At 39.8% G+C, this 27,302-nt stretch overlaps 1 protein-coding gene and 1 pseudogene across 2 annotated transcripts; one reads left to right on the plus strand and one right to left on the minus strand.

Annotated features, from left to right (window-relative positions):
- Positions 1-8,618: 8,618 nt before the first annotated feature.
- On the plus strand, positions 8,619-19,217 carry DDIAS (DNA damage induced apoptosis suppressor; the record flags this gene model as incomplete). The annotated part of the gene is made up of 4 exons (XM_080911666.1): positions 8,619-8,731; positions 14,754-14,915; positions 15,702-15,819; positions 16,923-19,217. The coding sequence occupies 4 exons, from the start codon at positions 8,619-8,621 to the stop codon at positions 19,215-19,217; spliced, it is 2,688 nt and encodes an 895-aa protein (XP_080767792.1).
- A 1,599-nt stretch (positions 19,218-20,816) lies between these two features.
- LOC308417786 lies at positions 20,817-21,976 on the minus strand (annotated as a pseudogene). The gene has a single exon. The product of its transcript is annotated as an uncharacterized misc_RNA (transcript).
- Between the last annotated feature and the right edge of the window lie 5,326 nt (positions 21,977-27,302).

A 27,302-nucleotide genomic window follows, 5' to 3' on the forward strand; every position in this document is an offset into this window, starting at 1 on the left:
GGCAGCCACGGTGTGGGCGGCTAAAGAAAGAGAGCCACCGGCCAAGGCGCACAGACTAAGCCGGGCCCAGCTCCTAGCTCCGCCCCCGGGAAATCCAAACCCAGGCAGCTCCGGGCCCCAAAGGCGTTGCCTCCACTCTTGCCACTCCGCATCCTCTTCTCCCCGCCCACCTCCACTGAGGTCACACTCGTCGTCTGCCTTCACTACGCAGGGCTTTGCCCCATCCTTATCTATGGCTCCCCAAGCCCTATCGCTACTCTAGGTTACGCCATAATCTCTGCCTTTATTGTCGCCATCACACTGTCCCATCAACCTCAGCCCCACGGTAACACCTCAGCTCTGAGCAAATCCTTTATAATGGCACTGGGCGGGGGAGGGGGGGAGGAGGAGAGAATCTATTGTCGCCAGGCGTGACGGCACACCCGCTCCCGCGCCCTCGGCGTCCGTCTGAGGGGCGCAGCCACCCCTTCCCACGCCTCGATCCTTCCCGGCTTCCCCCGCACGTCGCCGGGAGAACTACGGCTCGCCCAGTAGACGAAGCACGTCCCCCCAAACCGACAGCTACCCCTGGCTTGACAAGAAGGGTCGCTGGCCGGGATAGAAGCGACGCGCCCTGCGGAGCATTTTCTGATTGGCTCTCCTGAAACTCCGTCAAGACGGCACTTCCGGCGGAAGAGGGCGCGGGAGATTCGATTGCAGGCGTTTGGAGAGCGGCGGGCTGTGCGGCCGGAGTCCCTTCGTGTTTGCCCGGGCTTGTCTGGGTCCTCTGCTCAGGTGGGAAGCTGAAGAAAGGAATTCTTGGGGGCTCTAGGTCGAGAGGCTCCCGACGAGGCGCTCCATATTGCTTTATTTCATGGCGGTAAAAGCGGGATACGAGCTTAAGCGGGGGAGCCAGTCCTTTTCACACTCCTCGGCGAATGTTTATCAACACTCTACTGATGCTGTAGAGCCCCGGAAGCCCAGAAACTTTCAGCTGGGCCATGAAAATACGTCAGCAGGCTACTATGCAGAATATTGCCAGGTGCTGGCCAAGATGTTTTGTTTTTTCAGATTACTTTGATTGCTCAGAGAAAGCATTTTGCCGAATAATGCATACAATCCAGAAATGGAAACTTTTCAGCTTTCCTTGATCTCTCGAATCCACATCTGAGATCCAAATCCAACTCTTCACAGACCAGTGCCATTACCATAATCTAACCTGTGGCTGTCGCATGCTGTGACAGTAACCTTCCAGCTGTTTCCCCTGCTTATCCATTCTCCGTAAGACCAGGAAGATAGGTGGAAATTCTTGGCCAAGATACTCACCATTTAACTCGTTTTAGATGCTTCTGTTTGTCCAGATGTTTTATGTCCACATTCCTTAACTTAGGTTTAAAGCTCTTTGGTCTTGTTTGCCGCTCCCTCGGTGCAGGAAATAAGCACTCTCTGTTCTGTGACATACTGAATTATCCCCAACCCCAGTTATCTTGCATGTTCCTCAAAGGCACCACCGTCTCAGCTTCCCAAACTTTTTAGTCCATCCACACCCAAGGCTTGTTCGGACTCATTAATTAAGCTCTTAGTTTGTAAAGCCTTTGGTTTGTTTTATGTGTGTGAGTTAACAGGATTTTAGACCCACGGCTGGCCTTGAACTGAACGTCTAACCTCTAACACCCAAGTGCTAGATTTATAGTTTATGTCCCACCAAGGCTGACTTTGAAAACATTTTTAAAAGCATCTTGGATTTAAAGCATTTCTTGAGCTTTCAAAATTGAATCATGGAGCACTCTGTCATTTTTTATTTATTCCTCAGATAAATACTTAAGTGCCTCCCATTATGCCAAGAAGGGCCAGGTTTTGGATGACTTCAATTAAAAACAGAGACTGCTGTCCTAGGGTAAGTATCATCGCCCCCCCCCCTTGGATAAAATTAAACAGAATAGCAAAAATTGAGTATGGAGACCTATGTGGATACTCTTAGCACTCTGGAGGCCAAGTCATGAGAATCTAGTTTGAAACTAGCCAGGGATACAAAGAGACTTAAGGGTTACAGAGGAAAATCTTATCTCTTAAAAAAAAAAAAAATGGGTCCAGAAATAACCATGGACCTGGAGCGTCCCCTCTAAAGAATTGATATTAAGTTGGTGGATATGACATGGTTTAGAAAGGGGAGGCAGAAGGGAGGGAGGAGTCCTAGTATTTTAAGCACATAGGTTTGGGTTGGTTTTGGTTTTGAGACAAGGTCTCTTTATGTGTTCTTGGCTGGTCTCAAACTCAAAGAGATCACCCTGCCTCTGCCTCCTGAGTGTGGGATTAAAGGCTTATACCACCATTTCCAGCTTTGTTTTTTTATTTTTGTGAAAGAACCTGAAATTGGGCGGGTAGGAAGGTGGGGGAGGAGAAATGTGAAATCTATTGTATGAAATTTAAAAAGAATAAATATTAAAAAGGAATAAGCAGGGCTGGTGAGACGCAGAGGCAGATAGATCTCTGAGTTCAAGACCAACTTGGTCTACACAGTGAGTTCCAAGATAGTCAGAACTGTATAGAAAGATGCTGTCTCAAAAAAGTGTGTGTGTGTGTGTGTGTGTGTGTGTGTGTACATGTTGGGTATGACATGGCGTGTGGGGGAGAGACCGAGAGTCTTAGGTACCTGGCCATATGATTAGTTAGAAATAGTATTACTTACTAAAATTGAGAGACTTTTGTGACAAGAAAGACGTAACAGGTTTCAGTTTTTGTTACTTGTTAAACTTCAAATTAATGAGACTTCTAAATACAGTTGACTCTCCTTTAAGAAGTGACATGTGGAAGTCTTTGCGTTGTTTCATTGATACATATTGATGAATAGAACACGTTATCAGCCTGATCCACAACTAACTTCCAGTTCTTGAATACCACGTCCTGGTTTGTTTGGTTTTATTCTACCTCAAATGCTCCCTTCTCTGTCACTGTTAGAAATAGCCCAGAAATGATACCACACATAGAAATGCTGTGTTGTGTGCTCCAAAATTCTCCTGGCTAATGTTTCAACAGTATTTCGCCTTCTGCTGTAAGTGTTATTTCTGCCTTTTGTGCATATCCACCAGCAGCCTGAGAAATTCTCTTCTTCCTTAGGGGCCCCCACTAGGTAAACCTGATCCTTGACTGTGCCTCAGAAAGGACTGAGCAAAGTTGATGAGTTTACTAAGTAGTTAGATAGAGTCATTTAGGAAGAGAACGGAACTACAATTCCAAGACACGGTGAGCTTCAGGAGATGCTAACGTGTGTTTACAGTGTCTTGCTGTAAATGATCTTGTGGCTGGTTTACATGAATCCAAGGAAGTAATTTATGAGGCTTTTGTAATTCCAACCGTAAGATGGTCTTATGAGATGCACTGCTTAGATTTAGGGGTGAAAAAAAAAAAGGTGTGATCCTGTTAAAACTCATAAATCCTAGCTAGAAGTAAGTTAATACATATTTGAAAAGTCTTCAGAATATATATTTACATACTCAGCTTTGGCTTATCAGTACAGTAGCTTTGAGTTTTTGCACTCAGGTTTAAAAAAAAAAAAGGCAAACTAGATTCCAAGGAGAGGGGCTTCTTTCCCTTCTCCTGTTCCTACATTTTTCCTTTCTTTCCTGCCTCAGTGCCCTCATCAGAACTATGTCTGGAGTGAAGAGGATGTTCTACATATTAATTGATCCACCCTGTAGCCCTTCATTAATGCCTCTCTGTTTACAGTTTATCCTAACATGCAGTTATAACTCCACACATACAGGGAGAGAGAGAGAGAGACAGAAAGAAAGAGAGAAGGAGGGAGAAGCTGTATTTAGTTCTGTTCCATGATAAATTAGAAGCACCTTTGGTTATGGTGTAGTTCCCCCACAGAGCTTTAAGACTAAGCCTATCAGAGCCTTCTTAGACGCCAACTTAGGCAGTCTCTAGAAAAATTAGTTCTTCTCTATGTGCCATAACACACTTTTCTCCTACTGACTTATTTCTACTTTTATGTGCATAAGGTTAGGAGGCGCTTTCCTTGTGTGTTATTGCTAAGTTTCCTAGCTAGTATTTTTACTACCCTTTTCTTATTATAAAAGCTATATATCTAGGGCAGAAATGGCTTAGCTATTAAGAGGCCTAGCTGCTCTTAAGGAGAACCAGGCTCAATTTTTAGTACCCACATCCAGTAGTGTTACCTACTATAATACCAGCTCCAGGAGATTCATGGGCACCTGCACAAAGGTGTACCTATATAGAGACAAATGCATATATATAAATAAAAAATAAAATAAATCATTCCCCCAAGAAATAATGCATTTAGAAAATATTTTAGATATGTAACATTGTTGATGATAGTTTAATACCATCTCTGACAGAAAAATACTTTTTTATATTATCCTAACTCTCTCCTCACCCCACCCCCACCTCCAAGCACAAACCAGATCAGTATTCCTCTTCTGTTTTTCTCATGGTATTGTGTATATTTCACTTACAATTTATCACAGTCATGTCACTTTTGTCAGCTCATATACTAGAACTTAAATCTAGTGACCAGGAAAGAACTGTGTCTTTCTGCCTCTGTCCTGTATACAACAGTTGGCATTTAGCAACTGTACAGTATATTACCGTATGTAGATATATTGAGCTTATTAAGTTGGGACATGTTTTGTTGACTGATAGAGCTAAAAGAAATGTAATGCTACGCCATCAGCCATCCCAACAAAAGAGAAAGAATCAAAAATTACAAGGCAGGCCAGCTGTGACGTCTATAATGTTATCCCAGTGTTAGTGCTTACTCAGTCACTCAGTCCTTGTACTTTATCTGTCAAATACACATTCACTGCAGTCAAGTAGTATATACACGTGTGTGTGTGTGTGTGTGTGTGTGTGTGAGAGAGAGAGAGAGAGAGAGAGAGAGAGAGAGAGAGAGAGAGAGAGAGAGAGAGAGAGACTATCATGAAGGAAGCATGATTGGACAGAGAAGAACAAACTCTTGACTGGTTACCATATGAATGGAGTGGCTTTTTACCATGTGGGTTTACCAGATAAAACACCAATTAATAATAAACTGACTGACCTCTTTCATTTCAAGTCTTAAGGTACAGTGTTTTGTTTTTTAACATACAAAATTGATCCACTAGAGGGCAATAAACCCTTAAATAAAAGGCAACAGCCAACCTTAAAATATAGCAATTCATTATTGCATAATTTAAAAGTTAATTCCAAAATGCCTTGCTTATATTAAGTTTTTCCCTTATTGATGAGTTGTGTTATCTAGACAGGCCTGGTGGCACAGATCTGTAATCCCACCTACTTGGTGGCTGAGTCAGGAAGATCACAAATTCCAGCCCAGCCTTGGGAAATTTATGTCTCAAATAGAGGTTGTAAATGTAGCTCAGTGGTGAAATGCTTGCCTAATGTGGATGAGGTCTAGGGTTCAATCCCTAGTACTTGAGGGGAAAACATATGTACCCACAATACAGCACAGTGTCTTAGTTAAATTATAAATCCACCCGTCTAAAGTATTTATGTAATACAATTTATAAATAATCTTCTGATGAGGGGAGGAACAGGTTTATCTGGCTTGTCCTTCACAGAGAGAGGCGAAGACAGGAACCTAGAAGCAGGAGCTGAAAGAGTCCATGAAGGAACACTGTTTACTGTTTGGATCTTGGGCTCATATTCTTCTCTTTTCCTTATTTTGCTGTGTATTGTTGTTGTGTTTTTTCCCTCTAGTTTGGATACAGAGTTTCTCTGTGTAACCCTTGTTTCATGAAACTTGCTCTGTAGACCAGGCTGGCCATGAACTCACAGAGATCGACCTGCCTCTGCCTCTCATGTGCTGGGATTAAAGGTGTGTGCCACCGCTGCCTGGTACTCGGCTACTTTTCTTAAACAGCAGAGGCATGTCTGCAGAGAATATAGAATCTGTATTGGACCTCCTAAAGATTGGCCCACGACATAATCACAGTTTCAAACCTACAGGGCTAGAGAGTTATCTCAGTGTATGACCCCTTGTTACACAGGCTTAAGGACCTCAGTGCAGATCCACAGCACCATATAAAATCTGGCTGTGTGCATGTGTGCAACCCTAGTGCTGGGACTGACAGCTTTTGAACTCTGCACTAGTGTGGATGAATGGAAAGCAGCAAAGAAATATGAACCGTTCAGTACAGCAGAAGGCAAGAAGCAAGACCTTTCTTTGCTCCCTTAAGAAATGACTAGAACATAAATACCAAGGAAACAAAATAAAAAAAGGGGGGTCTGAAGAAATAGCTCAATAGTTAAGAACACTGACTGCTTTTCCTGAGGACTCATGTTCAATTCCTAGTACCCACATGGCTGAAATGTCAGAAGCATCACCTATGAAGTCTCATCAACATGGCTGCCTCATGGTTTCAAAACAAGCATAATAAAGGATTGGGGTTTTTACACTCCCTCCCTGAGTATATATATTTAACTAGTATATACAATTTTCCTTTTTTAGCTTTGATGGGAAATTTTATCTTAGTTGAAAACAACTTTTTTTCTTACATTTTTTATATTATATATACTTATATATTATGTATCATTCTTTATATTCTGATCATGATTTCTCCTCCTCCATCTCAGATCTTTCCCTCTTCCTCACTCAACCAACGCCACACCTTTCTCTCTCTTTAGAAAACAAACAAACCCAGAAGTCTACTATAAAACCAGGTACTACTGTTTTAAGTAATATTGATAGCAGGTTGCAATGACATGACTCCTAATGACATCCTGCTACTATCTGATCAGTACCTTGCTCAACTATCAGCAGAGAAGCTTCCTCCTGAATCAGATGAGAAGAAAACCCCACAGCCAAATAGATATGCAAAGAATGAGAAACCTTGGAACATTCAGCCCTATAAAAGATCTGCATCAAATCCCTCCCCTCAGGGCTCAGGGAAACTTATAGAAGAGGAAGAACAGAAAGAGTGCTCCCAGAGCCAGAGATGATGAGCTCAGGTCACGAATAAACTCTCAGAGGCTAAGATGACATGTACAGAGGATACAGAGGTCCTTTGTTTATGTTATGGCTTCTAGGTTAGAGTTTTCATGGGATTCCTGAGTGTGTGAATGAGTGGGTTTCTCTTTCTTGGGCCTTCTCTCAGGCACTTTTCCTTCTTTTTTTGTTTTGTCCAACGTGTTAATTTTTGTATTTTATTTTATTATGAGAAGCCCATTTTGTTTTTTAATGAGACAGAAAGGGAGTGTGTGGGGTGGGAGGAGAGGTAGGGAGGAACTGGGAGGGGAGGGGAGGAAATTGTAGTCAATATATATTACATGAGAAAAAAACGTTATTTTCAATTGAAGGGGGAAACGGCAGAAAAAGAAACAAGCAAATAAAAAGAATTTTTTAAATGCACAAGAAAAACACACACATGTGCACCCCCCCACACACACACAAACACCACGAAAATTCAGAAACCATAATATACAAGCAAAATGCCCAAACAAAGCTCATGTTGTATTAACCATCAACTGCTGGGTGTGAGGTCTACCCTTAAGTCTAGTTTATGTACCCAGTGAGAAGTCCTTGGAAAAAAGCAGTGAGAAAATCTTATCTTCATGGAAATGCTATGTCTTGACACAGGATATGTAGAAATCTTTACAGTTAACACATTTCTATTAATGATCCTTGAACAGCTAGGCCTAACTGAATTTCACTTTGTCAGAATTTAGCGATTTTAGTCCCAGGAACATCACACGTTTTTACAAACTGATATAACTGAAAAAAACATAGACTTCTTTATTGAAAGCATTTATTTTATGCTGAATATAAGTTAATCATTGAGGGGAAATAGTCAATGTACAGTTTAAAGAATTTAAAATGAAATTACAGAAGAAGAGAGCATTGCTTTTATGTCTTCAACATGCTTGTAGAAACAAAGATTGTAAAACAAACAAACCACCCTGACCTCTTAGACCAGGTACCATCCTTATTTGCTAAATGTCTCCTTTTTCTCTTCAACTGTAAAACTCTACTCAATAAAATAAATATACTAAAGACATTTTCAGCTGTTTTCTCAAATAATGCAAGTTCCTCAGGATCACTTTAGCCCAAGAGTTCAAGACCCTGGACAAAATAGGAAGAACTTCCAAAAGTACAGGGAGGAGAAAGAAGCTGGTTCATGGAAAATCCTTCCCATTAAAATTGTAACCACAACTTCTGTATCTTTTGTAAAAAATTTGAACAAGTTAAGTGATTTCTCGAATAAATTACTAGAATAGTCTAGTTACTTAGTAGTCATTCAGTGTTTCTTTTAATTCTTTTAATAATTGAACAGCCAAAAAGAAAGTAGTTTTTCAGTGCATCATCGCAGGCCTTGGGATATAGTTCAGTACTTGGTTACCATGCATGTGTCCTCAGATTTAATCCCCCAGTACTAAAAAGAAAAGCCAGAATATTGACACTGCCTTCACTGGTAATGAAACAAAAATAACATTGACTGATTGGTTTTCATAAGAATTATATTCGGATATATGAAATTCCAGCTGTACTTGGAGAAGTTAATGATCTACTAAACAGTAAAGATGTCCACTGGGGATGTGGGAGAATGATATTCGTGTGTGATTTAACATTTGCATTGAACCTCATGTTTGTTTTCTTTCGTAGGACAAATTATAGACACATGAACAGAAGACGGAAATTCCTTTTTGCCTCAGTAATTGCTCTCCAGAATTCGAGTTTTATATACCCATCATGCCAAAGGTGTTTCTCTAAGATAATCCTTGAGTCCAAAAGGTAAAAGGAAAAACTGTATATGGGGAAATACAAGAAGATACTTTCTATGACTCGGCAAATGCACACTGAATTCTCCATACCAGAGCATCAGAATATCTTGGAAAATTTCAGAGTTGGTTCTTCTGCTAGTCTTAAAATAGATTTAAGTAGTAATCCAATTTCTAGAGGAAAGTTTTAAGAGTATTTGTGTTTTTTCATGGTCCACAGGTTTTACATATATATAAATATGTAAACTTAGTAGGTGGCACCATGCTTACTAATACATGCATGAAATGCTCAGAACTAGACATGTTTCAGATTCCAGGACTCTAGAGATTTCAGAATATTTGCAATAGACCTTGTTGATTGAGTATTCCTGATCTGGACTTGAAATACAAAGGCTCCAAAATGAATGTATATTTGTTAGTGAGTGGTTCTCTGCAGCTGAGGCTGTTCTGGAATTCACAGCTCTGATATGGTAAACCTGGTTTCAAAGTCTACAACTTATGTCAGTGCTCTGAAACTTTTGCAAGTACTCTGAAGTTCAGAAATTCAGGTCAGATGTGTTCAAATTTTAGTAATCTGTTCAACTAAATATGAATACCATGATAGAATCATTGTAGCCAAGTATAGTTGAGATCCCAAGATTTAGACTACCTATCTTTGATAACTTTGTGTCTAGATATAAGATTAAGATGGTAGTAATGCCTAGTAATATTTAAATAAAAGTGGTGAGCTAATAATTTTCACTAGTCACTTGTCTAGTTAGAATTGGATGGGGTATGGGGAGAAACACTATGGAATGTTTCAAGATCGTGCTGCATAAGATTGCAGATAGGTTGCTAACATCTACTAATGGTACAACACCAGGCAGGAGATATAGATTCTGTAAGTGTAATTACATACTTGTAAGATTAAATAATATTATCTACAGTGTGGAATAGGTATATAAAAATAACACAGAAATCTAGTATAATATGAGGACTTCTAAAATGGCACCTATTTTTGCTGAAAATCTTTTACAAGTTTATTTTTCCTATTACAGTAAATTGCGGTGGTTAACATTATTCTGTGGAGCCAGAATGCTTGAGTTTGACGTTACCCCTGCCCCGTTCTGTTTGGATGGCGGGAGATTTAGATAACATTGTACTCTGTGACCTCGGTTGGCCCCAAACTCACGGTATATCCCAAGCTAACCTCAAACTTGAAGCAGTCCTTCTAGCTAAGCATCCCGAGTAGGGAGAATCTAAGCTCTAGCCATCCAGTCAGACCTTTGTAGTCTTGCCCAATCACTAACATAATTTGGTCCTAAAACTGGACAAAAAACATCTGCCTCTTGGAATTTTTATTTGGATCACGTACACACAGGACATTTGTATAATATCAGTAACAGATGTGATATACAGTTGTGGAATATTTTTTAAACTTTGTGGTCTTTTCCAAATGAGCTAGAATATCACTATATAGCCCAGCTGGCCGTGAACTTGTGATCCTCTTGCCTCTGCTTCCCAAGTACTAGGATCACAAGCCTATATAGATCACCCAGTAGACCAAGGATTTATCTTTAATCTTTCACAAAACTTGGGTTGAATAATAATAACACCACTGTTAGCTTTTTAGGACTAGTGCTACCAGTTTATACAATTTATGTTTCCTGTGTGCTGGGCATGATGCCAAAAGCTTTGCAGACATTCGTCCCTTTAATACGAGAGATTTTTATGGAATGAACGCCATTGTTGATAGACAAATTTGTAGACAACTGAGATGTAGGAAAGTGAAGTGGCTGGCCCCGAATCCCACTCAGCTAATCCAAGGCCAAACAATGGTACGTTCATACTCACCACATTGCCTCTGAACAGTGCAGTTTATATTCAAAGTCCCACTTAAAAACCCCAGGAAAAGAGCTCCAACTGGACTGTTTAGATGGGTAAAACCCCATAGCACATGGTCCTTACCTGTGGAAATTTAATTCACTGGAAAGTAACCTGTGCCTATTCATATTACATTGATAATACCACAAAGCTCAAGTATGATACTTAACCTTTTCTGTTTTCACTTCTGTGTTCCTTTTTTCTTAGTAGAAATCAGCCAACACAGAATACAGAAATTCTTCTCTCTCATTACAACACTACTTTAGCCACCAAGTTTGTGATGAGTTCCCCAACTATACCTGCAAATCCTGTTTCAACCCCAAATCCTTAGCAATGGCAGCCATAGTAAGGGTTCTGTAATTTTAATCTTTTAGATCAAGGAGTAGAGATACTTCCATTACATCCTAAGGGCTAAGGAGACGGCTCAGTGAAGTATTTGCTGTACAAGCATCAGAGTACAAGGATCAGAGTTCAGAACCCCACACCATGCTTTGTAAAAAGCAGTTGTGTGCCTACAGTACCACTCCAAGGAAGCAGAGACAGGATGCCTGTAGCTTACTGACAGGTAGTCTTGCTGATCAGTGAGCTCCAGATTCAATGAAAAACTTTTATCTCAAACCAGAATAAGATAGGTGTTCCTCTTATACTCTATGACAGTGAACAGAAGCAGCCTTGGGAGTGCGTGCAGCCTGTTGCCTATATGGGTTTCCCCAAGGGACCTTGCAAACACTCATAGCCATATCTCTTATCTCAATGCTGTCCCAGTCCAGCCTCCAGACAAGTATGTTGAGGAAGCCCTGGGGCACAGTGGCTGTGATTCACACTGCCCAGGTCATCATGTTCATTCACACTAGCTGGAGAATAAGGACCATGTGGTTGAGGCCCTGCATGGACCCAAGATCAAGTTCCCTGGCCACCAAAAGATCCACATTTCTAAAAAGAGGGGCTTTACAAATTTAGTGCAGATGAATTTGAAGGCATGGTAGCCAAAAAGAAGCTCATCCTGGTAACTGTGAGGTCAAACATATCTTCAGTGTTGTCCCTGGACAAGTACTTCTGTACTTCTGTGCTTCTGAGGGCTTGTTAGAGGGCAATAGAGGAAGACAGCAACAGCAACTTCTGTCTTCCAGAGACACCCACATGCATACAAACACAGAAACTGTAGTTTGTAGTCTTTCAACATTATCTGACAAGGGAGATTAGAGTAGTGGCCATAAGTATGTCTAAGTGTAATAGTCTCTGAGACCTCACCTTAGTTTCAGCATTTTTGTTTTTGCATTAGGAGTCCAAGTTAGATTTCAGTTGGAAGAGTTCTATGAAACAGAAAAGACATTCATATAGCAGTTACTTAAGGTCTTTATATAAATACTTAGCCACCAAGTGTGTACATGCACTCATTCAGAATATAATGTATATTGTCCCAAAATTATTAAAGATTTAGCCACATAGGCTGTCTATACTATGTGTCAGAAATATAACCAGGTCAAACATGCTGATTGTCTACGGAGTAACTTAATAGGGCAAGTAAGTAGCTCCTTTAGTCTAAGATCTGTCTCACACTCAAGTTGATTTGTCTGACTGCAAATGAGAATCATAGCTTGTTGTTAGGCACTGTTATTCCTGGAGAGACCGAAAGAAATGTCTACTCACCCCAGATATGGAACTGATGACAGACCAAAGTAAGGATTCCTCCAGATTCCAGCTCTGTGAGCCAGTGGATTTTACTGGGATAACTTAAGGGAATATGAGAGAGGCAGCAAAAATGACTCAAAGGCAGTTCTATCACTAAAACCTACCCCAGCATGGGTGGAAGCTGGAACCCAGCACACATTACAAACCTGCAGGCCACTCAACAGATTGAAGAGTCCTTTCCGGGCAGCTTGGCCTGTCTGAGACTATTTCAAGATTTAAATAATTGTCACCAGCCTTTGATTTGAACATATTTTCTATGCCCTTGCTTTTTCATCAGTTTTACATGGGAGCTTATTAGAAATACAGTAATTTGTGTTTCTTGTATGCAGCAGAAAGATGGATCCTGGTTTTTTTTTTTTATTCATTCTTCTAGCCTTTGTCTTTTCATTGGAGAATTGAGAGATGATGTTGACTGATGTTGAGAGATATTAATGACCAGTGGTTGTTAATTTCTGTTATTTTGGTGGTGGTGTTGGTTGGTGTGCGCTCCCCTTTTGATATAAAGTTATTTATTATCTGTGTTTTCTTAGGTGTAGTTAACCTCCTTCGGTTAGAGTTTTCCTTCTAGTATCTTTCTTTGTAGGGCTGTATTTGTGGGTAGATAAAGTTTAAAGGTTGTGCTGGGTATAGTAGATTACTGACATCTGTGGTCTCAAGTCTTCAAGACATCTGCCCAGGCCCTCTGGCTCTTAGAGCTTGTTGAGAGATTGGGTGGAATTCTAATAGATCTAAATGTTAGCTGGCCTTTTTCCCTTGTAGCTATTAATATTCTTTCTTTGTGCATTTAGTGTTTTGGTTGTTATGTGGCAGGAGGATTTTCTTCTGGTCCAATCTATTTGGTGTTCTGTAAACTTCTTGTATGTTTATAGGCATCTCTTTCTTTAGTTTGGGAATATTTTCTTGTATGATTTTGTTAAAAATATTTTCTGGACCTTGGAACTGGAGTTTCCTCCTTCTGTTTCTATTATTCTCAAGGGTGATCTTTCCCTGGTATCTTAGACTTCTCGGATGTCATGTGCCATGAACTTTTTAGATTAAACTTTTCTTTGACTCATGAATCAGTTCCCTCAATTGCATATTCTATGCCTGCGACTCTTCCATCTCTTGTGTTCTTCTGGTAAGGGTGTGGCTGTAGTCCTCTTCCCTAGGTTTCCGTCTCCAGGATTCCCTCAGTTTGTGTTTTTGTTTGTTTGTTTGTTTTTATTGCTTCTATTTCCATTTTCAGGTCTTGAACGGTTTTATTCATTTCTTCACCATTTGATTGTATGTTCTGGCATCTAAGGGATTTATTAATTTCCTCTCTATAAGATTGGATTTAAGGTCATTTTCTTGTGCTTCAGCTCTGTTTGGATATCCAGGGCTTGTAGTAAGAAAGCTGGACTCTGGTGGTGTCATATCGTCCTGGCTCTTGTTGATTGTTCTGAGAATAGCCTTTAGCCATCTGACTAGATGTTCCTCTTGATAGCAGTACTCCTGGGGAGCCAGGAGGGGCTAAAGGCAGGAGTATGGAGCTCAGGGACCAGCAGGTGGTCCCCGCAGGCAGGGGATTGTCAAGAAAGGTGTTCCTGGGGCCAGGACGGTAGTCAGAGCTGTGGACCAGACAGTGTAGCTCAGGGAACCCCTTTTATCTCCAATTACCATTGCTTAAAAGGTCAGTATTCCAGAACATGAAAAATAAAGATAACAGTTATCAGCTATTACAAACTAAAGTAGTAAATTTCACCTAGATCTGTAGCTCAGCAGTGAAGAATAGAATACAAGTAAGTAGAAGTTGTAGTTACAGCAGTAAGAGGGAGACTGACACATTAGTTTGATAAAATCTGTACCATAATGTTCTTCATTTATCTAGTTCCACCTTTCCTCTGCATTGGATTTTACACACAAGGCCCTCAAGATTTTAAACATTAATAACTATTCCAAGACCAAGCAGTATAGAACATTAAATTTATACTTGATATGTATTTTTACTACCCTTTGGCTACAATTGCATATTATGTTGAAAACAAGTTTTATTGTGTGCTTTTGTTATGTATTTTTTATAATCTAATATTCTTAACCTATCCTGATGAATTAATTTGGAGGAGTTGGAGAGGTCATAACTCTGGCCTCAGGACATCTAATACCTCTGCTCTCCAAGGACACTTACATTCACATGCCCAGTACAGGTCCAGACACAGACACGGGGAAAAAGTAAATCTTTTAAAAACTAACAATTTTCAGAAAAATACAAATAAATTCCTAGTTTAGGGTTATTCTTTTGTTATGCTGTTTCCCATCAGTTTCTTAGCAGCTTAGTACTACTTATATCTACAGAGAAGTCTGCTGACTTGAGTGTAGTATACGAGTGTACTCCCTCCTCCTGGCGTTCCAAGCTGCCCCTCGCTACAGAACAGTGGGGGCCAGTTCTCTCACACAACACCCTTTATTAAGATTATTTGTATACAAACAGTTGCAAACTCTATGCTTTCCCACTTTTCTAGGTTTACTTGTCCCAAATGTGGCTCTACTGGTGACAATGAAAGGACCAATTACAGATACAAACTGTCCTTGAAAGTGGCAGAATCCAACGAATTACTTGTCATTACTGTATTTGGGAGCTGCTTAGATACCTATTTTGGACTCACTGCTACTGATTTACACAGGTAAGAATCTTTAAAACTTTTTTTTTACCTGACTGCTTGTTCATCTTGCTAATAGTATTTGGAAATACTTGTATTGAGGATATTTTGCATTTACTTAAAAAAAATTTTTTTAAGACTTTATCTGAGGCCATCAGTTTCCTTAAAAGATATCTGCTGGAGAAGGAAATTTTCTCAAAAATGCATAATCATGTTTTAAGTTTGGAGTAACCATTCTGTAATTAAAGTATTACAGAACTAATCCAGGTTAGACACTGCAGATCCATCCCTTGAGCCTGACCTAATAAGACACAGCCTAGAGACCTTAAGAACCCACACAAGTGAAATGTTTTCTCATTGTCAACCTTCCCTCTTCACGTTGTCATTTCTCTGAAGAAATGTGCTGATATCGTACATTAGGGCACACTGAAGGACCACAGAGACCACTCCTTTCACAGTTGCTTTCACTTAGTATAATCACGGACTCTGAAGAGTAAATAACCGTGTGCTTTCCCCATTCAGAGCTGCATATTGAAGTAGAGCAAACTTTACATGTGCTAGTCCACTAAGCTTCCTTCCCAGACCTTGCAGGCATCTGGTCACACTTGATAAGTTGGGTTTGGGAGGGGGAGCTTTAAATATTTTTCTCCTTTTGTGCTGCAGAAACCTAGTAGGAACAAATTGCCATGATCATATTTTAATCTTCTGTGTAACTGACAAGGTTCATGACATATTTGAAAATAATCGTGTCTTCTGATTTTACTGCAAGGTAAAATTTCAAGGCTTACAAAACTTTACTTTCTTTCAAAGGTACCTTGAGGATTCTAATAAAATCCTAGAAGCCCTGGACAGCGATAGAACTCAGAGCCTGTTGACCACAGCAGTAGAAAAGTGTTTTGTTGGACAAAGCTTTGTGTTTGGAGTAACGGTAATTGAAGCATCTTTCTTTCAAATGTCCTCTGTACTGAAATGATTGTAATTTCCCAAGCTGTTTTTAGAAGTACATAGATAGGAAAGCCTATAGAAGCACTTGAAACTATAAAAATAGTTTACATGTGATCTATTTAAACATTATAGGTTACAACTCCCTATTTCAAAAGCCAAAGAAGTCCAATTCAGTGTTTTCAGAGCTTTAAAAGGGAGGATTTATTATGAATTAGAAATATTAGATGTTTGGTTTTAGAAGATTATCTTTATTTTACTCTAAATTTTATACAGACTACCTAATAAATACCCATATCTTCTATAAAAGGAGAGAAACAACCTTAAAGGTGAATACCTGAATACTGACTAAAATAGATCAAAGCCTGTTGCAGTGACCCACACCTTTACTCCCAGCACTTGGGAGGCACAGCTGGTTACATATGAGTTCAAGGCCAGCCTGAGCCACACAGCAAGTTCCAGGCCACCCAGGGCTACACAATAAGACCCTGTCTCAAAAAAGAATAACTTCAGAAGAATGTTCTCAGATTAAATATAATGTACCAACTCTGAAGGGAGTAGTAACAAACGGATCTAAACTAAAAAGTAAAAATGTGAATTTGCTTATACTCTAAATGGGGTGTAGTAGAGAGAATAGAGAATATGGCACTACCAAATGGGCACTAAGGAAAACCCAAAGACTAAGATAAACCAAGAGCTAAGGAACTTTACTTTGCTAAAATATTACATAATTTAGTTTCCTTTTTCTGTTCTTTCACAGATATAATAGTACCATCATTTATAACAGAGTTACTGCTGTTTGCTAAGTATTGTGTGATTGTATTTATTTCATAAATGAGACAGATGAGGCATGGAGGAGTTAGGAAGCATATCTAGGAACCCAGCATTCCTATAACTGCTGAAACTGAAAATAAGTCTCTGCCTAAGTTCATAGTCTTCGATATGTGCTATTCTTTCAGTAATAGTAAAGGAGTTAGAGTTACTGAGATTGTCATTTCCTTCAACCTTTGAATTCCTTCTTTCTGTTCCCTCCTTGAGCCAAGAGAAAGTTGTTTTGTTCTCATTTAAATTCATTTACTTCTTTCATAGAATTTTGGAAATGTATGTGGACACATTTCAGATCCCAGGAACTTCCAGAAGCCTTGCTGTAAGTGCAGAGAAGTCAGGACACTGGTGGCTTCCCAGATGGTTCTGCCTGACCCACAGATTGCAGGCTTCACTGTCCTTGACTACTTTCAGCCGCTTTTACAAAAGCAACATCACTGTGGCTCTCAGGGACACAGCAGCCAGTCACTTACCTCAGAGCACTCCGACAGTGATCTCAACAGCGTACATGACTCTGGGGATACATCCTCGGTTTTGGAGTCTAGTAGCAGAGAGGATTTTTTCAGATTCTGGCAGCCATCTCTTGAACTGACTTCTACGGATTCACAAGTAACATCTAATGATGACTTTCCAGCTTCAGAACAAATTATAGCCAATGGTACTCCTCACCAAAACAGACACTACATCTCCTTTTCCAAGGTCACTACTTCTAAGAACTGCCATGATTCCCTTCATTCAGAGCTTATAGAGCCTTGTTTGGACAAGAATAATACAACAGGAATGTTGGGTGAAGAATTAGGTTTACTGAGTCCAATTTGTCATGAAAGTAGACTGTCTGACTCGAATGTTTTCTCTTCACAAATGCAAGAACCCTCTGAGGAACATAATTCAGAATGCTATAGTAAAACAGAAAAAGATGATTATTCCCAGTATGATATCCCATGTTACCAGCATCATGAAGCAACTACTACCACCATTCTGCAACAGAGGTCTTCTGCATTTTCACTGTCATCACTGAAACCTGAAGAAACTTCGAGTACTTCCCAGAACTCTGACTCCTTGATTTGGGATGATCTACCATTCTCTGAAAGCCTGAACAAGTTTCTAGCAGCTGTTGAAAGTGAGATTGCTGTAACTGAGACAGAAGCTAAGACTAGGAAACAGGGTATAGATAATAGCATTGATAAATGCCACAAAAACTACAGCAGATTATCATTGACTCCATGGAGAAATACCAGAGCCTTAAATACACCACCTTTCGGCTTAAGGTCATCACAAGCAATGATGCAAGAAAACTCTGAAGAGGCCTTCTTTTACAACAGTAAATCTAATTCAAGTCCTCAAATTCGAAGAGAATCAAAACCAGACAAGCAAGCAGAGGCTGTCTCTATAGGCAGTAATGGGAGCGATGTCTTCGAGTATTTTCTACCAGATACTTGCTCATCAGCTCTGTTTACATCTTCAAAAGATATGGAAGCCTCTGTTACCCAAAAGAGGACTAGTGGGATCCTGCAACAAAGGAAGGAAACTTCATGCAGGCCCAGTACCTCAGTAAGTGACTGTTCTGATCTCAGCAACAGCTATTTTACTGGATGTAGAGACAAAACATATTCAGAAACAAAAGGAAAATTGGCAGTACAAAACTGTTCTAAAAAATACAGTGATGTTTCTGATCTTCACAAGTCAGAAAATAAGCAGAATTATAGATGGTCGGAAAAGCAAGATGACAATTTCCCAATATGCCGGAAACTCACATATCCTTTAGAGACCCTTAGCAGTAGCCCAAAAAGTCTAAATACATCGAAAGCAATGCCTTACAGGCCTAGCAATAGTAACTTAACACAAAGTTCTTATGCTGATTATGAAGGTAGCTACAATGCTTCTGCTGATCTTTTTGATGGTATTGCTAAAGATAAGGACATTGGAACAGAAATTACCAAACTACCACAGGATATTTTGTTACCACTGGAAGCATCTTGCACAGAAAATTTTCCAATAAATGAGAACTGCAGCCAGCCTTCACAAAAACTATCCTTGCAAAGCATATCACCCTCAGGGTGTCCAAGACCACGGTCTCAGTCAGACTCAGAGTGTGATTTTGAAGAAAGCCAAGACTTTGTTCCATGTTCACAGTCAACTCCAGTTGCAGGCTTCCACCACAGAATTCTTGGCTTAAATGGTGCTTCCAAAACACTGCGTTCCTTATATCCAAATCTTAATGCTAATTATAAAAACACAAAAGTTTCTCCTCTAACTGGCAAATATCAAGCCACCCCAACCTGTCTAAAGAATATAAAATGTTCTATCCAGAAACCTAAAAGTCCTGTTATATCTAGTTTGACACAACCAAAGATTTCCAACCATGACCCTGCTGCTGAGTGCCTTGAAAATGATGAGGCTGAATGGGTACCCCCCACCACTAAAAAAGTGTTTCTTTCAGATATTCTTGGATTCAGAGTCACGTGTTTAAGAAAATGCCTTGGTGCCCATTATTCCCCTGACGAAAAAGAGTTACCAAGGAAGAAACTGATAAAAGTCACACATAAAACCAACATTTAATTAAGAAGTTTAAGACTATATTTCTACCAATAATTGCAAAACCAAAAGTGTCCTAAGTGTGATTACAAATGATCAGGCTGAAAGTAGGAAAAGTCTATTTGGGGATGGCTTTTCAGAAGTCAAATGGAAGCTGCCTTCCATTTTCATACTTTTAGTGTCTGATACAAAAAGTACTTGGTCACCAAAAGTATTTTCATATAAAGTAATATGAACCCAGTTCCCAGGAGTTTTAACTAATGGCAAATCTGTTTGGAAAGATTTGCTCTCACTGACACAGAGTCTTTGTTTTGAATTCTTACGGAAAGTCATTCATAGAGGACGGATTATACTGAGTGTTGTTGGATCTTCCATGGCTTCCCCTGTGGCTTTTTTTTTTTTTCCTCCAGAATTTTCCCCAGAATACTATGATTTAGATAACTGAGCACTTTGCTTACATTGACTGTATTAATATGTTGGGGTTTGTATATTTAAAAGTATTTGTTAAAATATAGACAACCAGAAGAAATAAACTCTTTACAAATCGAAATCTTTTTGTCATAATTTTTTTTATTAATTATTTGGAAATTTTACACCATACACCCAGATCACCCTCTTTTTGCAGTCCTTCCAGGTCTGCCTGCTCCCTTTGTGACCTACCAGGCCCCCACCCCCAAAAAAGAAAAAAAATATGCAAGTTTGTGTGGCCTGTATAGTCAGCGAAGCATGGGCACACTCATTCTTCTTCCACTTTGAAAAGATGTAGTTTTCCACTCACACCCCTGCAAGCCCTCAGTTGTGGAGAGCTCACACCCCTGCAAGCCCTCAGTTATGGAGAGCTCACACCCCTGCAAGCCCTCAGTTGTGGAGAGCTCACACCCCTGCAAGCCCTCAGTTGTGGAGTCACACCCCTGCAAGCCCTCAGTTGTGGAGAGCTCACACCCTGCAAGCCCTCAGTTGTGGAGAACTCCACTTCAGCAGCTGTTTCCTGTCTAAGCTGTTAGTGGTTTTTTTGGGGGGGGATGGGTGGAGTGTTTTGTCACCAAAACCTTCTATGTACTTCTTTTTTTTTAATTACGATAAATCCAGCAAAACTTTGTGCATACACATATAATCAAAACTGCCCTCCTGAAATAAACATTCAAATTTCTTCAAAAATGAAGTTAAAATTTTATTTTTTTTCCAAGCTACTAATACAGTTATATTTGGTAATGGCAATTCTAACTCTTAGCATTGCCTGAAATTAGTTGATCTTTATAAATGCAACCTAGAGAACTACAGCAAAGTTGTGCCAAACTCTTTCTTTTGGAATTCACTTACTCTGCAAAATTACCACATATAAGAATAAAATTGAAACTCAAAGATTTAATACATAACTTACACACAATGAAATTCACAAAGTTGCAAGTTTACATTTTATATTTTGCACTACTATAATCACAAAATGAATAAAGGTGTCATGTTAGGGATTTTGCAACTAATAACCTGTATGGTGATGATCTGAGATTGAATGATGATAAGGAAAAGCACTGTTTATAAAATATCTGATAAAAATATTTATCTCTATTAGCATTACAACAGGAAGGTACGTGTTACCAAATTATGATCTCACAGAGGGCAGTTTTAGACAATGCTCAGAGGCTCCTCATTCTCTCCATCTTGTTTGAAGTCTTTATTTTCAGCTTCTGCCTCCATCTTGTTTTCATCATTTCCTTCACCTGCAGCAACCTCTTGTTCTTCTTCCTCCTTTCTATCTTCCTCTTTTTCATCACCCTTCTCTTTTCTTTCTTCCTCATGCTGACCTTCCTTTCCATCTTCCTTATACTGATCTTCCTTTCCCTCTTCCTCATGCTGACCTTCATTTCCATCTTCCTTATACTGATCTTCCTTTCCCTCTTCCTCATGCTGACCTTCCTAATGCTGATCTTCCTTTCCCTCTTCCTCATGCTGACCTTCTTTTCCCTCTTCCTCATGCTGACCTTCCTTTCCCTCTTCCTCATGCTGACCTTCCTTTCCATCATCCTCATGCTGACCTTCCTTTCCATCTTCCTCATGCTGACCTTCCTTTCCCTCTTCCTCATGCTGACCTTCCTTTCCATCATCCTCATGCTGACCTTCCTTTCCCTCTTCCTCATGCTGACCTTCCTTTCCCTCTTCCTCATGCTGACCTTCCTTTCCTTCTTCCTTGTTTTCCTCCTCTTTGCATTTCCAATCACCCTCCTTAGTTTCTTCTTTCTGTTCTTCCTGTTTCAGCTTCCCCCTCTTTGTCATTTTTTTCTTCTTCCTTCTTCCCATTGTCTTCTTTGTCTTCTTCTTTTTCATTGTTTCCTTTCTTTTCATCATCTTTAGCCTTCTTTGCATCTTCACATTCAGATGCCCCTGGTTTCTCTTTTAGGCCTTCTTCCCTTTTTCCATCTTCTGGCTCCTCGCCTGTTCTTTTCCATCTTCATTTTTATCCACATCTTGAATGTTGGCTTCTAGTTCATCATCTTTGCCTTCTGCTGCCACTGCTTCTTTCTTTTCTCCTCCAATTTCAGTGTTTTTATTTATCTGTTCTTTTACTTCCTCAGCTTCCATTTTAGGAATGGGTGCCTCAGTAATTTTGGCTTCTCCATTTTCAGCATTTTCCATGTTGCATCTTTACCAACTTCTGGCTTGGTTTCAGGAATTGTTATGGTACCTGCATCTTTATTTTCTTCCACGACATTTGTGGTCTTTGTTTTCCTTGAAGTTGATGCTCTTTTAGGTTTTAACTCTGTTGTAAAGGGCACAGGCATAGCAGACAGTCAGGCTGATCATCTCTTTGGCTCCTACTGGCATCACCTGCAGCCTTTCTTTTGGGCACTGTTGAAGCTCTCCATAGGAGATCCTTAGGCAGGAGGGAAAAAAGCCGAGAGGAGGCTACCTGACCACTCAGCGACTGAGTTTCTTCTATGTACTTCTTTCTCAACTGAGTCTGCAGCCAATGATGCCACTGCAAAAGCAGTTTCCTGTCCTCAGGAGCATGGATCATGGGCTTCTACATAAACTAAAATCTTTGTTAGCTAAAATAAGAACATAACTGCTTAACCAGTGGAGGCGGGGAGGGGAGCAGGTGATGGCATAAGCCTTTAATCCCAGCACTCAGGAGACAGAGAAAGGTGGATCTCTGAGTTCAAAGACATCCTGGTTTTACAGAGCCAGTTTCAGGACAGCCACGGCTACGGCTACAGGGAGAAACCCTGTCACAGAAAGGGAGGTGGGGGACACAACTGCTAAACTCAGGTTCTAATACAAGGCTAACAAAGGTAATCCATTCTCAAGTGTTCTAATCTGTTGGATAAGACATATACCAGCAGGTCAGTACTACACAGGAAGTGCAGTGGTACAGATGTCTGTCTTTCCATGAAGGTCAGAACCTAAGTGAGTATGAGGTACTAGAGTACTAAGCATTTTTAGTGTTTCTCACAACTGATATTCTGATTTTAGAATTGTTAATCATGAGCATGCTGCCTTTTATAAATACAAAAAAACTGGCAGATATTTTTAGGATTATTTCAGAGATGGTTGGAAATTCTATACAAATTCAAGGCTAAAAGTCACTTAACAGTCTTTGGAGACATGACCGTGGCTAATACCGTGTGCACTATAATTAAGAGACTTGGATTCAGATCTCATCACCCTTTTTCTAGCCTTTGTAACTACATGTGCATACACCACAAAGATGCACAACAAATATTTTTGATAATGAGAAACCCAAGTTTCAGCAATTTCAAACATTCTACATTGCAATCTAAATATACATTAACTTGTCACTTATTTAAGAGTGATCATAGGAAAGTATTGTCTTGGGTTTCTATAATTAAACTGTAAGAGCAGGAAATTGTTTATGAGCAATGGAAACTCTAGTTCATACTAGTTCACATTTGTTACCATTGGATGTCATAACATGCACAGGTCAACGTGCATGGTATATGTTCAAAGCCAAAGTTTTACTGGTCTTTGAAGTTACAAACACAGCCAAGCACTGTGAGAAACACCTTGGATTTCTTATAAATTTCGCTTTTTTCCCCTGAAACTTTAGTGCTACCAAAATTGTTTAACTCCCAACACTAAATTGGACAACCCTGAATGGGTTCATAGCCCACTGTTTAATAAGCTAGGCTTAGTGTATATAATCAAATAATCCAGACTATTATGTTCTGTGATAGATGACCTTAGAGTGTTAGTATTTGGTTGTCTCTTTGATGTCCTTCCAATGCCTTAGCTGTTACTTTCCATATCGCTGTCTTTTATGGAATAACTTTTGAAATGTGTCCTACATTGGATTTGTATGTTTGATCCTCTATACTATCCTTGTCCTCCAGTCCCAGTATTTCCAGTAAGTCGCCTCTAAAGATTGTTTAGATTCAGACTTTGTACAGAAGTGTTTTGTGCTTTTATGTTGTGCATTTATATTATGTCAACAGGAGACACCATATCAAATTATCCCACTCTATGATAATAAGGTTAAATTGCTTAGTTAAGATGTTGCAGAAGTGCCTCAGCAGTTTAGGAACAACTGCTGCTCTTGGAGAAGAACCAGCACTCACATCGGGCAACTCATAGCCACCTGTACCTCCAGTTCCAGGGAACCCGGTGATCCTGTCCAGCTTCTGCAGGCACCCGCATTCAAGTGCACATACAGACAGACTCATGTGCATGCAAGTGTCTTTTCGAGGAATGCTTATAAGAAATTCGGCTCATCAGGAACTCTAAAGCTTGTAGGAAGGTTCAGTGGATTCACTGGAAGAGATGACTACATGGAAGAGGCTGTGCAGGGCCTGAGTGACTAGGACTGGCATATGTTGAGTTTGTAAAGGGCTAAAGCCAAAAGGGATGAGAAGGGCAAGAGTAACAGGGTTCTCTCTGGGTTCCTGAAAAACAAACATGGTGGTTTCCTGACAAAACAGTGGACTAGAGAGTGTTTTTGTAGGAGCCAGAGGAAAAATAATAATATTACCGGTCTCTGAGGGAAACAAGAATGTCTGCGGACATCTCTGGAGGAAGAAAAGGATACTAGACAAGAGCACAACTAGAGACGTCACACAGATCAGACTGAACAGTCCATCGTCTGAAGTTTCCCGCTTACGGGACAGGAAACCAAAAAGGTAAGCCAGGCAATTCTTTCCTCCTTCCAAGTCCACAGTCTTCACTCTTCAGACCCACTGTATGGGGGAGCAGTGACCCTCCAGCAAATGGATAAGCAGAAAGGCAGCTCATTTTGCCATGCTGGACAGTGGAGAAGCACCGTCCTGAGAATATTAGACACAATGACCACCAGGGTTAGGAGCCTCTATTTGGCCTACCATAGCTCCTAGATACAAGAAAACCCAGATAGGCTTTTTTTTTTTTTTTTTCTCTTACAACTTTATTTTTAAAAAAGAGGGATAATATACAGATTTTTAAGGCATTTTGACATAACACGATATGAATATTTTTGTCAGTGTTAATTCTTTTAGAGGTTTGATAGCATGCATTGAAATCCCACTTGTTTCCAGAAGCATAAAGTACATGTAGGACAGAACATAACATGGAAACAGTTTTCTTGGTGAGTATAGATTAAGCATAATAATCTTTGAATAGAAAAAATTGCCACAAGGCTATATTCTTAGCTCTTGGATTATTAATGATTTAAGGTCCAAGTGTACCACACTCTGAGAGAGTGCTATACAATTGTTTTTCCTAAGAAGAACTGAGGCTTTCATTTTTTGGCCTTTGTTTTTCTTGAGCTTCATATGGCCTGTGAGTTATTACTGGGCTGTTCAGAGCTTTCTGGGGTTAGTATCCAATTATTGGTGACTGCATATTATGTCTGTTCTTTTGTGACTGTGTTACCTCACTCAGGATGATATTCTCTACGTGCATCCATTTTCTTAAAAATTCCATAAAGTCATTGTTTCTAATAGCTGAGTAGTACTTCATTGTGTAAATGCACCATAATTTTTGTATCCATTCATCTACTGAAGGACATCTGGGGGTTCTTGCCAATGTCTGGCTATTATAAATAGGGCTGCTATGAACATTGTGGTGCATGTATCCTTGTTGTATGTTGGAGCATCTCTGGGGTATATGCCCAGAAGTGGAATAACTGGGTCTTCAGGTAGTACCATGCCCAATTTTCTGAGGAACCGCCAGAATGATTTTCAGAGTGGTTGTACCAATTTACACCCCCACCAAGAGTGGAGGAGTATCCCTCTTTCTCCGCATCCTCACCAGCATCTGCTGTCATCTGAGGTTTTGACCTTGGCCATTCTGACTGGTGTGAGGTGGAATCTCAGGGTTGTTTTGATTTGCATGTCGCTGATGACTAGGGATGTCAAGCACTTCCTTAGATGCTTCTCAGCCATTCGATATTCCTCAATTGAGAAGTTTTGTTTAGCTCTGTACCCCATTTTTTAATAGGGTTGTTTGAGTCTATGGAGTCTAACTTCTTGAGTTCTTTGTATACATTGGCTATTAGACCTCTATCAGATGTGGGGTTGGTATAGATCTTTTCCCAATTTGTTGGCTGCCATTTTGTTTTCTTGACAGTGTCCCTAGCCTTACAGAATCTTTGCAATCTCGTTAAGTCTCATTTCTTGATCTTTGGCCTTAGAGCACAAGCCATTGGTGTACTGTTAAGGAAAATTTCCCCTGTGCCTATGTGTTCTCAGGTGTTCCCTACTTTCTCTTCTGATAGTTTCAGTGTGCCTGGTTTAATGTGGAGATCTTTGATCTACTTGCACTTGAGCTTTATACAGGAGATAAGAAAGGGTCTATTTTCATTCTTCTACATGCTGAGTGCCAGTTGAACCAACACCATTTGTTGAAGAAGTTGTCCTTTTTCTATTGAATGTTTTCAGCTCCTTTGTCAAAAATCAAGTAACCATATATGTGAGGGCTCGTTTCTGAACCTTCTATTCTGTTCCATCTATCAATGTGCCTATCTGTACCAGTACCATGCAGTTTTTAACACAATTGCCTTGTAATATAGCTTGAGGTCAGGAATGGTGATTCCCGCAGATGTTTTCTTGTTGTTGAGGATGGATTTCGCTATTCTAAGTTTTTTGTTATTTCAGACGAATTTGCACATTGCTCTTTCCAACTCTATGAAGAATTGCGTTGGAATTTTGATGGGGATTGCATTGAATCTGTAGATTGCTTTTGGTAAGATGGCCATTTTTACAATGTTGATCTTTCCAATCCATGAGCATGGGAGATCTTTCCATCTTCTGAGATCTTCCTCAATTTCCTTCTTCAGAGATTTGAAGTTCTTGTCATACAGGTCCTTCACTTGCTTAGTTAGAGTCACACCAAGGTATTTCATTTTGTGACTATTGTGAAGGGTATCTTTTTCCTAATTTCTTTCTCCACATGTTTGTCCTTTGAGTAGAGGAAGGCTACTGATTTGTTTGAATTAAATTTATATCCACTTTGCTGAACTTGTTTATCAGTTGTAGAAGTTCTCTGGTGGAATTTGAGGGGTCACTAAGTACACTATCATGTCATATGCAAATAGTGATGTTTTTACTTCTTCCTTTCCAATTTGTATCCCTTTGATTTCCTTTTGCTGTCTAATTGCTCCAGCCAGGACTTCTAGTACTATGTTGAATAGATAGGGGGAGAGTGGGCAGCCTTGTCTAGTCCCTGATTTTAGTGGGATTTCTTGAAGTTTCTCAACATTTAGTTTGATGTTGGCTATTGGTTTGCTGTATATTGCTTTTATTATGTTTAGGTATTGGCCTTGGATTCCTGCTTTTTCCAAGACTTTTAACATGAAGGAGTGTTGAATTTTGTCAAATGCTTTCTCAGCATCTAGTGAGATGACCATGTGGTTTTTTTTCTTTGAGTTTGTTTATATGGTGGATTACGTGGATGGATTTCCATATATTAAACCATGTTGCATCCCAGGGATGAAACCTACTTGATCATGGTGAATGATTGTTTTGATGTGTTCTTGGATTTGCAAGGATTTTGTTGAGTATTTTTGTATCAATATTCACGAGTGAGTTTGGTCTGAAGTTCTCTTTCCTTGTAGGGTCTTTGTGTGGTTTAGGAATGAGGGTTATTGTGGCCTCAAAAAATGAGTTAGGTAGTGTTCCATCTGAT

Source organism: Micromys minutus (assembly GCF_963924665.1).
Source record: "Micromys minutus genome assembly, chromosome: 2".
Taxonomy (NCBI): domain Eukaryota; kingdom Metazoa; phylum Chordata; class Mammalia; order Rodentia; family Muridae; genus Micromys; species Micromys minutus.